The 17,367-nt window shown below is 45.6% G+C and overlaps 1 protein-coding gene across 2 annotated transcripts in view; it reads right to left on the reverse strand.

Moving 5' to 3' along the window:
* Window positions 1-412: 412 nt before the first annotated feature.
* The window catches only part of GPN2 (GPN-loop GTPase 2), a 369,135-nt gene continuing 352,180 nt past the window's right edge, over window positions 413-17,367 (reverse strand). For both annotated transcript variants that reach the window (XM_069622875.1, XM_069622874.1), the window contains exons 5-6: window positions 13,989-14,119; window positions 413-893 (exon numbers count right to left, since the gene is read on the reverse strand). In XM_069622875.1, the coding sequence (XP_069478976.1) occupies window positions 821-893; window positions 13,989-14,119 (204 nt within the window). In that variant the 3' untranslated portion in view covers window positions 413-820. The remainder of the gene's footprint in view (window positions 894-13,988; window positions 14,120-17,367) is intronic.

Raw genomic sequence — 17,367 nt, forward strand, 5'->3', positions numbered from 1 at the left:
TATGCAAGAGATAATTGTTTTGATATACAAATTACTTACTTTCTCATTAGTCCTTTCTCATTATCATCTGTTTGGCTCTATTAAGCAAAGTATCCCACTAATATCCCACTACAATTGTTCCAATGCATGCATTTTTAAAATGCATCTGTGGACAATCAATCTTTTATTTCAGTGATATCCATATAGCTGATTCCACACACCATTCTGCCAAAGGATGCATGTTGATATGGGGGTTATAAGACGAGATTCTGCCAGCTGAGTTAAAACATGAGGTACGAGTATACTGGATGTTGGAGTTCCTCGTGTGTTGGGTACTTTTAGAGAAGCGCAGAAAATCCCACAGAAAGAACCACTTCAAAAATGTTCTTTTTCGCTGGAAGAAGGATATTAAATAGTATCCAGGGATAAAATCTCCAAAATAATTATGTTTTTTATTGCTAAAGACCTAAATACAAATTGAATATCTCTTTGCACACAAATAAAATATTACATGAAAAGCAAATCTATCCCAGTCATGGGAAGAATCCTCCAGATTTCTTTAAGAGTCATCGTAAAACAGGATCGTAGAAAACCAGTGACGTCCGCTTTCAGCATCACAACAACCACTGTCTGAACAGTTGGCCCCAAGGCCTTTCACAGTAGCTGAAAGACAGCTAAGCATCCCACAGAGCCTCCCAGTAGCAAGCTTGCGGCATGGAAAAGAGTGCTGCATTTTGCATCAGTCCCTTTATACCCGAATTATGTCATGTTCACCGGAAAAGCTTGTTCAGCCTAAAGAGCCTCCAAAAGCTAAGGCGTGTAAGTTATGGGATTACTGAAATCACAACTCCATTGCTTCTTGCTCCACTGTTCGATTCTCAGGCTCCACATACCTATCCTGAACGGCCAGCGTACTGCACAAGAGCACGTTAAGGAAGCAAAAACAAGCATCAGGCATTCATCAGTAACATATTGCGCACCAGAATTTGCAATGCAAGAAGAGCATGATTAATAGTAGGAGTCGGCAAATAGGATTGTAAAACACGGACTGTTTGATAAAAACAGACAACACATACCTTACTCAGATGGGGATTATAAAAATAGACCAAATTCATAGCAACAGTTGACCCTTTGCAACATTTAATCATTTGGTGTCATCTTTATCCAACTTAATTGTGCTCATTTAAGCAACATCTGATGGGCCATTTTTTGAATTGATTGCAGCTGGATTTAAACCCACAATATGCAATGTGCATTGTAAGGGCGCAGGAGGAGGAGACTGACACAAATGTGGCATGGTTGTTGGCATAAATCTTTATTAGTAATGAAAATAAAGAGAAAATCTAACTTTCCCTAACTCTAAGAGTGGTTTCCCTACCTCAACTAAAAGTGATCATTTGTTAAGATGTCGGTGTAAATCAATAGTCCACCGTCCTGTGTTCATAACCTACCTCTGTCCCTCACATATATAACTAAACTAAAGAGGTAGCGAATCTTCTTGGTCCATAGGAATGGCCCCCTTTGTCTGGACAGCGGTTCACAGTTCCAATTGTTAGGTGGTTATCTTTACCTGACCTGAAGGAATTACTCCCTTCCCCAGGTCTCAATCTCTTTGCCAAGGTACAAAACAAAGTTACAGGTTGTAAGGCCAAAAAGCAGTTAAGTTCTCCATTCAAACTCAAAAGGTAAAGTACAAACATTAATATTCCTTATTGGGTTCTAAGTGATTTTACCGAACCCAAAGGTTCGACTTCCCAAAAGTTTGAATTTCTTTTTTTTATTTTCCGCAAATATATATTTGGGGGGAGATCCCCCAAATTCCCCCCTACCTTACCCCTATATATTTTTTATATACTTTACCCCCCCCATATATATATATGCAGGAAAATGGGGCTTGAACTTTTGGGAGTCGAACTTTTGGGGTTCGATAAAATTGTACAATACCCCTTACTGCCCATTGTTGCTTCTTCACTATTGGGTTCCTAGAGAATGCCTCCCTTCTCCAGGTGTCTGGCTCTCAGTGTTATTCCCCATACAGAGCCTGGGGGAATGACACCCTTCCCCTAAACTCTCTCTTCACTTGTATGATTTCACAACACCATGGGAATGGCTCCCTTCCCCTGGCCTTTTTCAGGCACTCCTTTACAGTTCACAATACCAGGGGGAATGCACCCCTTCCCCTGGCCTTTCTCAGGCTCTCTTTTACACTTCAAAATACCAGGGGGCAGGGGGGAATGTTTCCCTTCACCCGGCCTTCTTTGGCTTTGTTCTCACACTTTCTTGGTTTTTTACTTTCACATTTCACAACACCAGTGGAATGACTCCCTTCCCCTTGCCTTTCTTGGCTTTAGTTTTACAGTTCACAACACCAGGCGAAAAGTCTCCCTTCTCCTGGCCTTTCTCAGTTTAACAAGGCAGTTGTTGTGGGTCCCAGAGCCAAGTTTCTTTAGTGGCCCGTACTGGGCAAACCTGGTTCACTACCCTGCCAGGTAGTGCCACAAAGAAGATGAGCAATGAGGATTTTCTCCTCCTCAGGTTGCACGTCCCAGACCTGACTTTCTTCACTGTATCTTGTTCCCCTTATACCCAGTTCACTATCCGGCAAGGTATTAGAATGATTCGAGATTCTCTGCGATATTATTACTGGGTCCCAGACCCTGCTTACAAGGTTTATCTTGTTCCCTTGTAAGACCCAGACTCTGCCACTCTCAGGCTCTTGCGATGGGTCTGATCGCTTTCCTCGTTCTTCTCCTGCTTTCGCAGAGCTCGCATTGACTCTGTAGCGTTGCTTCTTGGGCGGGCTGCGCATCTCTCAGCGGCTGCATGGTTCGGTGGCTTCTCTCGCCCGGACACCCATCCTTTTTGCTTTTTGGTCTTCCCGTGAACGGGAGACCAGGTAGCGATGCATGGATTCTCCCTCTCGAGTCCTGGTCAGTAGCCCCATCTCCTTCCCAAGCTGGACTTCCTCCTCGCATGCGGTACATCCGGGGAGGATCTGACTCCCATGTGAGTCCTTTACTTTTTATCTGTAATGGATGATTGAATCTAGACTGCTCTTTCCAATCCCTTGGAGGGCTTGGCATGACTCTGTGCCTCCTCGTCTCAGCGTCTCCATTGGTGGTGTTAGTCCAGTCAGCCCTAATCTTCCTCGTCTCAGTAGGTCTATAGCTCTTATTGCAGACGTACATGGAGGTGTGTAACATGGAGGTGTGAAGTGAGGATGCTGGGTGAGGGGTGTCATACAGAGTTTCCCTTAGATGGTCGTACCTGTCCTCATGGGATCCTCCCCCCACTGCGTACCACCCGGAGGAAAACTATCGGGTAACAGCCTCACCACCTTGGCCTCATCAGAAGGGATTCCCCTCAGGTAGAGGCGACAACATCTAAGGATTTGTCACACCATATAGATCTTCGCAGCAGGACATCTAAGTAATGTCTCAAAGGTTTGTTTCCTGAGCCATCTATGATTGACATAGAGGCAAACTAATTCAATATTCTATTTCCAATCAAAGTACCAACATTTCAACTGTAAAGCTCATCCAGAATTGAACAAGCTGCTTTAAAAATAACATCTACTCTGTCCAGCTGTAACCATAGTGAGTATATTAATATCCAGGAAATAATCAAAATGGAGAGTCTCTGGCCAGTAGATATTGCTTGTAGGATTACTTTATATTGGGCGGCGCCTGTGGCTGTGCTCAGGTGGCACTGTGCCTGAAGCATGACAGCAGTGCAAGACTGTCCCTACAGTTAGGGTCCCCTGGGGGTACCAGACATGCACAAGTGCAAAGGGGGGTTTAAAACATGCCAGACAATCCCTCGCAAAATGTAGTACCTAGAAAACAAATTTAAAATTCAAAACTCTAGACATGAGTTTTTTTCATTTGTTATACGTCCCTCAAACGAGAATGAAAGTACACTTAGATCCCTGCCCCCCACTCTACCTAAAGGAAATCCCGCTTCAACCTGTGCCGGCGACATCGCAAGATCTATTGTTAACATTTCTCTTACCTCCAGTTCCTTCCCAGCAGGATTCAAGACCTCTTACATCAAGCCCCTGCTCAAAAACCCCCCACTAGACCCCCTTGTGCCAACCAATTACAGACCCATCTCCAACACCGGATTCATAGCTAAACTAATTGATCAAATGACCTACTCCCAACTATGCCATTTTTGATGAAATCCGAGCAACTCCTCGACCCCGCCCAATCCAGTTTCAGACCCCTAAGAGGAACTAAATCGTGCCAAGTCGCCATCTGAGATGTTCTTAAAAGGCACTCAAACTCTGAAGGTTGCGCTGCACTAATCCTACTCGACCGCTCAGCAGCCTTCGACATTGTTGACCACCCCCACCCTCAAGGACAGATTCCACTCTCTTGGCATCAGGGATGCAGCTCTGCAGTGGATAACCTCCTTCCTCTCCAACAGATCCCAAATAATAAACATGTCTCCTTTCCCCTCGACACACCGCCCTGTTGCCTACTGTGAGGCAGACTTGGTATCACAAGAAGGGCGAGGACACAAAAGAAACAAATCACCAGTTGTATTTACTTCAAAAGGGGGTTGGAAGAACTCTGTCCTAACACTAAAGATGGGAGCACACTCTACCATCTAAATGAAAGGAAACCAGTTCTAGTCTGTCGTTAGTCCAAAAGAATAACAATTAAACTAGAAAACCTATTGCCTGCCCTCACTCCAATAACGTACAAGTGAAATAGGGAACTGTAATGCAAATGGAAAATCAGCGGGAAACAAAAGGATGACAGAATGGCATCAAATGATTTTTGCCCACGTTGTATAACACGTGGGTGGGGTGGAGCACTTGAAGTATGGGCATACTCTGCTATGCAAGTACATCTGGGGTAGCTGGCTCGGCCCTCCGGAGCCTGCTTGGCAGTCAGGATTTTTAACCCCTATCACCCCCCAGCCCCCCAAGTCCAGGTCAATCCCCTGCATCTTGCAGCACAAACACAAACGTTTCAAGCTTTTCAGCACAAACACAAAAGTTCTAAAGGAAAATGTATTTTAACTCTTTTATAGGCCCCTTCAACCGGGCTCTGGCCTCTCACTTTCAATATCTTTCCTGGGTTCCCCTCTTTTGGGCTCAAACCGTTTCACTTCACTGTCTCTGGGTTCCCTTCCTCTAGCTTTATTCTTTAGTGTTTGCTATGCCTTATGGTACTCGTAGGCTTAAGAATGTCTCTCTTTAAACACAATTTCTGAGTCTCCCTCGTTCAGGCTCAGACCCCTTGCAAACACAATTTCTGGGTCTCCCTCATTCGGGCTTGCACCGCTTTCACAGTGCACAGTGTCTTATGAATGGGAGCACTTTCGATTTTCGCCGGACCACTGTGTTACTTTATTTTACAGTTCAATTTCACTTAATTTCAACAAATAACTTCAAGTCCCATAATGCCTTTCATGGGCTTTTTCATTTCTTGCTTTCTTTCTCAAATTCAATGCTCAGGTTCCCGCTCCAGTCACATACACGCTCACCAGGATTTCCTCTCTCTTGATATGAGACTCACCTAGTTAGCAACTTCTCTGGAGCTCTCTGGGCCATGGTCATGGTCTTCCCACCTGCCCCTCAGGTATCTGGGCTTCCTTTCATATGCCCAGGGGAAACAAGTACTTCTGTGGACAGAGTCATCAGGATATGATCTGCCCTTTCTGGCTCTTGGAAGGAATATCTCCTCAGCCCTGCTGCAGCCCTTCATCAACACAGGATCAGCGCCTTGGCCCTCAGATCCCTCCCGCACTCTCCAGGGTTCTTTCAGCACTCTCCTCTGCTCTTCAGCTCCTCTGGTCCACATTGCATACCCAGCTCGCTCAAAGCGTGGCTCAGTGCTCCACCTTTTATATTGTCAGGGAATAATTGGAGTCAGGTGTGGGTGGTTGAAAAGGGAGGCCTGACTATGCCTGTCCTCGTTAATGGGACAAGATGGAGACTGCCCATAGGAATCCATGGTACATTGATTCCTATGGGTAATCTACATAGCCAATTCCTCTTCTTCTTCGTCCCACTGAGTTTGACAGACGGCAATAGGGAGGAAGTATGGGAGTTGTAGTTTTCCCTAATGATGAAGGGACACCTCTAAGTGTTTGTCAGGGTGAAGGAGACAGATGTGTGGTTGTAGGTCAATGGGTTTTAGATGATAAACACCCCGTAGTGACTGTGGGGATGTCGGATAGGGATAGATTTCTTCTCCTACGCCTCCCTTTAATGTTAGTACCTGTTGAAATTGGGGAGGGGGCAACGGGAACGGATTCATAACAGGTGGATGAAGTGTCCGGTAGGGGTGTAACAGAAAAGGGGAATTCTGCGTCTCTCCCAAGGGCATTCCTCCAACTGTCCCCAAGGACCCCCTGCTCAGGTGATCCTCCCACACTGGTCCACCCCCAGAGTCTGGTTCCAAAGGCGATGGACGAGCCCTGCCACATGAACAAAAAATCCCTGGGGTCCATAAGTGAGAAAGCCCTCAGGTTTCTCACACTACGGAGTTGCCTCGCTGCCCTCTGCTCTTTAACCTCTACCTGATGCCCCATTCCATACTCATCCAATCCTATGACCTACCTTGCTATAACTACGCAGACACCCAAATCGTCTTCAAAATCCCAAAGGGCAACACCTCTGCATCCCCCAATCTTGCTCATGTCTCTCAGAAATCGAACACTGATTGACTGCTAACCACCTCCTTTTCAACCCAGGAAAAAACAAGATCTGGGTCTGTGGGATGACTGCCCTCTTCCCCAACCCACCCCCTGGCCGCTCGCTCTAGGCCCACCACCTCCAACACCGTAAAAAATCATCTTGGATGCATCATGGACATGGACCTGACCCTATCACACCACAGCACCTCTGTGGCAAAACGCTGCTACCTACACAGAGTATCTGCGATCCTTGCCATCGTCCTCTCACGTTTAGAGTATACGAACGCCCAATACCTGGGGGCTCCTGTATCACAACTAAGAAAACTACAACAGCAGCAGAAAGGCTCCTCCTCACCCCAGGCCTTAGAGAACACATCACACCGTCCTCTGTGCCCTTCACTGACTGCCAATAGGGAGGCCATCCACCTTCAAGGCAATGCGTATCACCCACTGAGCTCTCCACAACACAGTACTGGAATATCTGCAACATAAATTTACATGCTACAGGCCCACCAGAAACCTAAGATTAGCCGCAGCACTCCTCGTTATCCCAGTGGCAAAATCAACCAGAAGAACAAGTTACTTACCAACTGTAACGTTCTTTTGACTGAATGTTCCTCCCACGTATTCCTCATTTTATGATATTCGTATCTCGCCAGCTACGCTGCTTCGGAAAAAAACATTCTCGGCAGAGGGCGCAGTGCACAAGGTTGTGGCGTTGATGTCCCTCGACGGGCTCTGTACCGTGTCAACGTCACCATCAGTATACGTAGCTTGTGCCGCGCCCGTTGGCTTCTGTTCTGTTTTTTCGAGGAAAATATTCGAGGAACACCCAGGCGTGCCTCATGACTGAAAAACTCTTTGTGAGAGAGAAGTGTCACTAACGTAAACTGTACTGTGGGGTAGGAAGGGAGGGTCGATGAGGAATACGTGGGAGGAACATCCAGTCGAAAGAACGTTAAGTAACTTGTTCTTCGAATGGATTGTGTCCTCCCACGTATTCCTCATCTTATGATAGACTCCCATAGCAGTGGTAATTTTAGAGGTGGGAGTACCAATTATTTTTCTCATGGACGGAATGGAGTACCGCCTTGGAAAATAAACCTTCACTGGAAGAAGAAGCATCTAAGCAGTAATGCTTGATGAAGGTATGCATTGATGCCCATGTTGCAGCTGAACAAATATCTGCTGCAGGGACTCCCCTCTTCAGAGCCACAGAAGTAGCCATACCCCTAGTGGAATGGGCTCAAAGCCCATCTGGCGAGTCCTTTTCTGCCAATCTGTAGCACTCAACTATAGCCAAAATGATCCAGCGGAATATGGCTGGTCTTGTCACCGCTAATCCCAATTTATGGCGAATATTACCCACAAAAAGTTGGTCATCTGAGGCAATTTTGACATTCTCGATATATAAAAACAGAGCACTTTTTGGGTCCAGTCTATGAAACCTCTCCTCTTCTTTGCCCAAATGAGGAGGAGGGTAGAACGTTGGTAGTATGATTTTTTGTGACAAGTGAAAGCCAGAAACTACTTTTGGTAAGAAATAAGGTTTAACCTTAAGTACCACTTTGTCTTTCTGAAAAGTAGTGTACGGAGGTTTGCATGAGAGAGCCTGCAACTCACTAACCCTGAGGGCTGATGTAAAGGCCACAAGAAGGACAGTTTTTAATGTTAGAAGCCTCAAGGGACAGGAATGCAGAGGCTCAAAAGGTATACAAGTTAGGAACTTAAGTACAAGAATTAAATCCCAAGTCGGGACATGAAAAGGGACTGGAGGGTACACATTAGTAAGCCCTTTCAGGAATTCAGGAATGGAATTTTGAAGTAGGAAACCTCTTCCGAGGAACGCTTGAAAATGGACAGGGCAGCCAGATATCCTTTAATTGTTCCGATATCCTTTAATTGTTCCGATCTGGAGCCCCAGATTGGCTAGATGCAATAGGAACGAAAGCACCATTGGGATGCCACATTGAAAAGGGTCCACATCCTTATCCCTGTACCAGATACTGAATTTATTCCAACGACACCGGTACAGGGATTTAGTTGCTGGCCTTCTGGCCTAAAGCAAAATTTCCATTACTTCATCAGGAAGATTTCAATCCTTTTATCTCAACCTCTCAGAAACCATGCGTGAAGGTTGAGAGTCTTGACCTCTGGATGGAGAACCCGACCTTCCTCTTGCGAGAGAAGACCCTCACTTTACGGAAGACGTATTGGAGGGCAGATGGACATGTCCAGATGGTCTGGGTACCACGTCATCCTAGCCCAATCCGGGGCAATTAGGATCATGGTTCTCCTGAACTTTCTTAACCTCCTGATTACGTGAGGAATCACGGGTACTGGCGGCAACGCGCTCAGAAGTGGAAAATCCCAGTCCACCACAAACGCGTCTCCTAGATCTCCTCTCAGAGGAAATCCCCTTGAGCAGTACTGTTCGCACTTCCGATTGACCCTGGTCGCGAACAGATCCACTTCAGGGGTTCCCCAAAGGGTGAAGATCTCTCGAAGGACTTCCTGAGCTAGTTCCCACTCGTGCAACACTCTGTTCTGCCTGCTCAGAGCGCCTGCCGCTGTGTTCTGCTCTCCAGCTAGGTGAACTGCCGATAGAGAGATTCCTTCTCGTATTGCCCAGAACCAGAGCTGCATTGGCTCTCTGCACAGTGGTAGTGACCCTACTCCTCTCTTGTTGAGGTAGTACATGGCCACCGTGTTGCCCGTCATTATCAAGACATTCTTTCCTTGTACAGAGGGCTAGGAAGGCCTTCAGCGCTAGCCTAATGCCCCTCAGCTCCAACAGGTTGATGTGTAGTTTGGACTCCGATGGAGACCAACGACCGCTTATAGTCACATCATTGGTGTGGGCTCCCCACCCCGTGAGTGAGGTGTCCGTCACTACAGTTATCTCCGGCCATGGTTGCCTAAAGGATTCTCCCTTGAGAATGTTTTCGTTGCAAGCCCACCAAAGAAGGTCTTGAGCAACTATGCTTCGAACTTGCAGAAGATCTGACATATTCCCCGAGAATTGGGGCCACTGAGTCTTGAGAGCCCATTGAAGGGTTTTCATCCTCAATCGGGCCTCTGGCACGAGAAAGGTGCAGGATGCCATGAGACCGAGCAACCTCAGAAAATTGAAGGCCGGAAGATGTTGAGCATTTTGGAACTTTGTTACCATCGGCAGAATGTGGAGTGCTCTCACCACGGGAGGCGAGGCTTTGCCCGAGGAAGTATCCAGGACTGCACCGATAAACTGGAGCTTTTGGGATGGTATCATGTGGGACCTCTTGAAATTGAGGGAGAAGCCCCGTTTGTGAAGGGAGTGACAGGTGATTGACAGATGTTCCTGAGCTTGTTCGGGAGAACGTGCTCTGATCAACCAATCGTCAAGGTAGGGGTAGAAGTGAATCCCCCCCTCTCCTGAGACTCGCTGCCACAACCGCCATCAGTTTGGTGAAAACCATCGGGGCGGAGGTCAACCCGAATGGCAGAACTCGAAACTGATAGTGAGAACCGCCAACCGTGAACCTCAGGTACTTTCTGTGCTTGAGAAGGATTGGCACATGAAAGTAAGCATCCTGAAGGTCCAATGATACCAACCAGTCTTGGAGCTGGAGAGCCTGAAGGATCTGAGAAAGGGTTACCATCTTCAACTTGTCCTTCCTGAGGAACCTGTTCAAGTTTCTTAAGTCCAAGATGGGTCTCAATCCTCCGTCCTTCTTTGGGATGAGAAAGTATGGGGAATACCAACCCTTGTTCCTCTCCGCTACAAGTACTATTCTATTGCACCTTTCTCTAGCAGGGTTAATATTTCCTGCACAAGGAGCGGATCTGGAATTTTGACAGAGTTGGCTCCCGGTGGATGGTTTTAAGGCCTTTTTAGGAAGGCAGTAACCTTGAGATATTGTCTTCAGTGCCCAAGCATCTGAAGTAATGCCCTGCCATTCTTTCAGATGCTGTGAGATTCTGCCTCCCACCAGTGTCTTGTGTGATAAGGCCTCAGAGTGACTTGGAGGCAGCTGCAGGAGCAGCTGAGGGCAAAGATGCTGTTCCTGAGGCTGGTTTCGCACCTTTTCCTCATCCATCACGAGGGACATTTCTTTTACCTCTTTGTATGGCCTGTCCTCTTCCTCTACCACAAGAGGAGTAGTATCGAAAAGAACGACCTCTCCAGGAAGATGAGCCCGACTAAGGTTTCTGAGGCTGTCGCATAGAGGCGCTAAGAGATTTAGCCGCCGCTTTGGAGGTCTGCAGTTTTTCTAAGCTTTCATCAGCTTTACTGCCAAACAGCCTCAAGCCATCAAAAGGCATGTTGAGTAGCGTGGCCTGCACATCAGGTTCAAACCCTGACTTTCTCAACCACGCAAATCTACGTAGCACTGTTCTTGCAGCCATGGATCTGCTGATGCTATCAGCAGTATCCAGTCCAGATTGGAGACATTCCCCCATTGCCTCATTGCCATCTTTTATAATATTCAGGAAGCCTTCCCTTTCCTCGCCTTCCGGAATATGATCAGCTGCCCCCGTGATGCAGTCCCACAGGGTATGGGTGAACCTGGCCAGGGTACAGGTGACATTTGCTGACTTGAGAGCCATGCTACCCGAAGTAAAGACCTTACGGGCCCAAGCATCCACCTTCCTATCCTCTCTATCCAGGGGGATAGATGGATAGGCTGTTTGTCTTGACAAAGTTGCTGTCTGAATAACTAGACTTTCAGGCGTGGGATGCCTCTTTAAGTAATCAGGGTCAGTACTAGAAGCTCTGCATTTCTTAGGAAAATTACTGTTAACTGCAGAAGCAGTCTCAGGAGCCTCCCAGTTTTTTTTCACTGTCCTCTGAAGTGCCCTATGGAAGGGGAGAACTGGGTCCTTCTGGGGGCCCTGGTCCAGGATATCAGTCATGTCATATCCTGATCAAATGTGGGTGAAGATCTACCCCAGCCCATGTATTCAACAACCCTATTCATCAAACTCCTGTACCCTGAATCTGCATGTTCTGCAGGGTCAGGTTTTGTAAATTCTAGCTCTGGTGATGTATCAATGCCACTAGCAGAGTGAAGGGTGTCACACAGGTCTCTCATTTTCGATTCTGGATCGATTAACACCTCTGGCACCCCCTGGTGCCAAACTATACCCGAAAAGTAGAAACTTCTTCTGAGGCACTCTCTTCTTCAAAGATAGAAGACAGACTTCTAAAGTCTGATTTAGGTAAATCTTCTTTCCTGTGTCTGAATTTGTCTCGAAGGAATCGAATAAGGTGTCAAAAACTCGAGGACTTCGTAGACTTATGTTTCTTCGTCGGTGTATCGCTTGATTCACGAAAAACCTTCGACGATTTGACGTTGGGTCGAGATTTTCAGGGTTTACCCTTACTACTGGATTTTTCTACAGTAGTTTCTGACTCTCCTGCGTCATCCAACGGAGCGACCGGGGTCTGGCTCTTTCTAGGTTTCTTTGTGGGGGTTGAGGCCGCATTCTCAAAGACCTTCATCATCTGCCTTCTAAATTCATCCCATTTCCTTGGGGAATCCGACTTAGACATTTTACCAATTCGGTAGACGTATTAGAGGAAGCAGAGGGAGATCTATGTCTCCTCTTCATCTTCTTCTTCTTCAAAGAAGAAGATGAAGAACGTCCCGATCTATTACGTGATCAAGACCTCTTTGAATGTTTATGCCGATCCGAATCTTTCGATTCGCCCCCGACTTTTTATGTTTTTTTGACGAGGACTTCGAAGAGGCCTTGGAAGCTTCCCGCCCCACTGCCAGTTTACCTTTTCTCTCACAGAGTCTTCTCCGTCATCGACTGACAGGAGCCACAGTCGCCGGATCGATGGTCCGAACAAATGCGGTGAGGGTCTGTAATTGACATTTTCGATCACAGTCGGTACATTTTTTTAACCCCGTCTTCGGAGTAGAAGGGGTAGAAGAAGATGACATTTTCTTCAAGAAAATGTCGAAGCGTGCCGTTAACTCGAGAGCGTAACAATCGGAAAAACGGAACTGTAGCCATGGCACAAGCTACTTATACTGATGGTAACGTCGACATGGGACGGAGCCCGCCGAGGGACATCGACACCACAACCTTGTGCACAGCGCCCTCTGCCGAGAAATTCTTTTTACGAAGCAGCGAAGCTGGCGAGATAGGAATATTATAAGATGAGGAATACATGGGAGGACAAAATCAATTCGAATAGGGGGTTCGTCTTTCTCAGTCCAAGCTCCCACTATCAGGAACTCAATCCCATTTACCATCCGCTGCATAAAGGATCACCTTGCCTTCGTGAAGGCCCTCAAAACCTGGCTCCTTCCCACAGAATCCTCACAGCCTTAGACCATCTCCTAGGTTAACTATCAGCCCCACCCTATATGAAGGCTGGGGCACCAGCTGAGTTGACAAGGTTGAACCAAGTCCCCCATGGAAACCTTATGAGAATCTCTGCAGGGCTTTTCCTCTACAAGGTCTCAACCATGCTTCTCTGTAACGTCTAACACTCCATCGCAATGGAACGAACATAGCTGTACATGTCCCGGGGCTCAGCCATTCACCCCGATACATCTGCAATAAACACTGCTCGACTTCACCCATCCAACACACATCACTTATTCCAACTGAATGCAGCAGAGTCCCACGAAAACATTCGGCCCAGATGTGCACATAATCAGTCTCCTTGTCTCTCCTTCTGTCGCGAAAGTCCGTCACAGCACCCATCTTCTCTTCCGTTTTCTATGGGCTGCTAGTATGGACCGAGCCACTTCCCACTTACGTTTGTGCTGGCAAAAAAATAAACAAAATGCACATGCACTTTAAAATACCAGGGACCTAGCTACTACCTACCTATCATTGTGCTCGCTAAAAAATGCACAAATGTATTTTAGAATCCTGCCTTCACAACTTAGTCCTCCAAAGGGCGCTCATCCCCACAACACTCTGAGGCCATACCAATGGCATTAGGCGCCATACAAATGCAAATTAACATAACATACCTCTACCAATGTACTGCAATCTCTTGCTTTACGAAATGCGATTCATGCTGACATGACAAACTTTACAGTTTGCATTAGAGAGCAAAAAAAAGAAAAATAACTTGACAACTCTATATTCAGGATAATTCACCCCATGACAATTAGTGGATATTTGCACAGAACTGAGCTCAAGAAAATGGACTTGCACGTTCAGCAAAAACTCACAATCATACACCACAGTCTTGATTAATCTGTATCAGTTACAATAAAACATAGTATTGGGAAGAAAGTTAATTTGATTAAACCTCATAGTTGTATGTGGCAGTAGCTGTAGCTGCAACATGAACAGTTTCATTGTCCTGTGCATAGCACACACCAACATCACAGTACAAAGGATACGATGTGAACTGGAAGTCTGCCCCCACTGCGGCAGACATCATGGCCTCCAGGGTCCTCTTCTCTGCGTCCCCGAAACAGTAACCATTTGCCTTATCCACAGCTTTAATCACATTCCGCATGCTGTCCTTGTCCTGCATAAGAGAGAAGTTTCCAGGTATCAATGCCTATTTTGCAAAACAAAGGCCAGGTTTTGAAGAATGGAACACTGTATGCACAAGTGGAACATGCACACTTTATGCCGTGCCCTCCGCAACCACCTAGCAGACTTTACATCCGCCTCTGATGGCACGAACTGGTAAAACGTATGGCAACGATGACAGACCGGCATATGGAGCAAAGGAAAGTAAGGACGAGCAGTCAGTAAATGCTCTTACACCCTTCCCCGCTGCTCTGGGACATTAAAGGTTTTCCAGTCGAAACAGACTGTAGTTCGCTGATCCTGTGTGCTGGTGTCTGTGCAAAATGAAAGGCTGTCATACAGAAAACATGGTGAATGCCCTCCAATGTCATGGGTTTAGGAGCCCTAGGTACCAAGACAAAGATCAGATCCAAAGTAGGAAGCGGTCACCTGATCAGATGACAGATGTGCAATTGGACACTGTGGTGGCGAAAGACAGAATTTTAATTCCTGTAGGTTCCTAAAGCTGCCTAGTAAGTACTACACCTGCCACCTGCATGTTGCAGGATGTCAGGTGTGAGTTAAACAACAGAACATGTTCTAAAGAGAGATCAAGGGATTAGATGCTTGCATTAAGGCACCAATGGTGCCACTTATTGCGCTACTGGGTGCTTTCAGGCCATTTGGCCACCTAAATAATATTGCTATTTACCTGGAGTGGCCAAAAAGTCTCAAGGTTAGGATCTCATGAACCATGATGCCTAGTTCACTGATCAAGGTGTGGAAGAACCTCTTGAGATAGCAGTTCCTCACGGATCAGCAGTGACTAGATGCGGAAGAAGAGACAATTAGTTGTAGACAGGTGGGCAGTAATGGGTAGACACAGGTTATGCTCTCCTATAGGTCCAGGTAGGGTGTGGGGGTGATCATAAGTTACTGTCCTGTTACTGGGTAATAGATCTTGGTTTATTAATGATTTGGGTTGATTTCTTTATGTACTACGGGCCTCATTACGAGGATGGCAGTTTGGGGATAACGTGGTGGTCATTCCATTAACACCACTTTTCCTGCACCGCCAAATAAGTTTGGCAGAATTACCACTGGCGGAATTACCAAAGCTTCATGGGGGAGCACACATGGTTAAAGGGTTGGAGGACCTAGCTGTTGCCACATCAAGAGGTGAACAGTGTAAAACAGGCTTCCCTTAGAGAGGCAGAGTTTCACTCTCAGAAGGATTAGGAGTTGGCAGCCCAGCAATCAATAAGGATCCTCAGAGACATGCCATCTCCCCAGTTCCTTCTACAAAGTTTCAGGTAGGTTATCCCAAGACTGGCTTTGAGTATTTGTTAGGGAGATTTTCTATAAGGTCAACAGGTCAGGGTCCTCCGGTATATCTTCCTAACTCAGGTACTACTAGTGATTCCCTCAAGCTTAGCGGGCCCTTCTGGAGGTAGCCGTGGCAGAGCAGTCCAGGCTTAACTCGAACAAGGTGGAGTTGTGTGGTTCACGGGTACAGAACACACTTTTTGTTCGATACAACATATAAAGTTCTGCGCACTAAATTTATATGAAAAACAATCGTGATATTAAATAAATGGGAAAAAAAATGAAAAAAATAATAACACACCAGCAGGGAAGTAATTTTTTTTTAAAGACACAAAAGGCCACAATGTGGGAATCAAGTGTCACTTATTTTTAAATAAAGAGTTTTTTTAGAATCAAAGTCCTACCTGAAAAAGAAACAGCAGTAACAGGTAGGACCAAATGTTTTCAGTTCAGGCAGTCAAGTTCACAAGAGACCAAGAGGAACCAGCATGGCAAATAGGGGCAATCTTTGGCAGGACAGTTACCTCCATGCAAAGGTTTCCCCAAGGAGCAGTTCCTGGCGTTTCATTGGAGGAAGACCCACAAGAGTTTGTGAAGATGAAGAAGAGGACAAGGGATGAAGAAATCAGCATAAGCACAAACTCATATGCCAAGAGACAAGAATTACACTCCTATTGTATTGTCAGTGTTCCATTCTTTTATTTCGTTAATCGAATAGTGTTCAAATATTCTATGTCAAACCTTGATTACTCCAACAAATCCATTATTGTGTACCATAGTTTTACAAAACTGTAATACATCCTACCAGAATGGCCTAAAAACATCTACAAACACCCACTGTTTCAGACAACTCAGAAATGCTAACACAGATACGCAACTGAACACTGTGGCTTTTCTTCATTCATACATAAAGTGCAGAATATCAAAAAATTATTGGACACCTCCTCAAGAAATCCATATGGCAGCAGATAAATGTCTGAGCTATGATGATAAATATGTTGCAGAATTACGATCAAAAACCTCACTATTTCGTGAAGGGATAGAACCTATTTCCACAACTAACTTGAATAACTGGGATGGACTGACACAACTTAAAAAATGACTTTTAAGAACAGAACTGCATGGAACAGTGCTGCTCGAATACCAAACAGCACTTCTGGATAACAAAGAAATTATTTTACAATGGAGTTACATCTCCAATAAATGCGGGAGAGATTGGATAATCCTAATTATTGATACAGCGAAAGGGGTGTCTGAAAAAATCATAGATCTGACCAAGAAATTAAACTGTTAGTACCATTGCAAAATCATAAAGCGAAATTAGAAGAAATTCAGAAAGAGATCAAAGACTTTAAAGTTGCAGTTAAAGAACGCAATCTTAGAATGAAAAAAAGCTTGCAAACTTTAGCCATGAAAATGCTTTCCCGTATTCAAAATATGGTTTTGTTTTCAGAAACAACCTAGAACAACTAGAAGGAAACAACAACAATTAAAAGAATGCGTTTCGGTAATACATCATATAGTTCAGGAGAAGATACATAAGAAGAGGAAACAAGAGATAGAGAATACAAGGCTTACTCGAGAGAAGCATCACAAAGAAACAACTTTAGCAACAGGAGACCAGGAGGCAGAAGGAATAGAGATAGAGGACGCAGAACATACTAGACAAGGCCGTTTTTAAGACAGGATAAGGTGCCAGAACAATGGAACCCAGAACCGAGAACAAGAAGAAGCCGGAGAGCTTGGTAACGAATCTCTCGAGTTATGAACCCAACCTACAAGAGATGCAAGTCCTCGAACGAAGTCTAGGATATGTCGGTACTAATTTACACGACAAATTTGGATCCAGAATCGAATTTAGTCAATTCATGAGAAAAATTCACCTAAAAGAAATATTTTGAGGAAGCCAACTATAAAAGCGAAAATAAATAGATC

Source organism: Ambystoma mexicanum, chromosome 11 (genome assembly GCF_040938575.1).
Source record: "Ambystoma mexicanum isolate Mex_15411 chromosome 11, UKY_AmexF1_1, whole genome shotgun sequence".
Classification (NCBI taxonomy): domain Eukaryota; kingdom Metazoa; phylum Chordata; class Amphibia; order Caudata; family Ambystomatidae; genus Ambystoma; species Ambystoma mexicanum.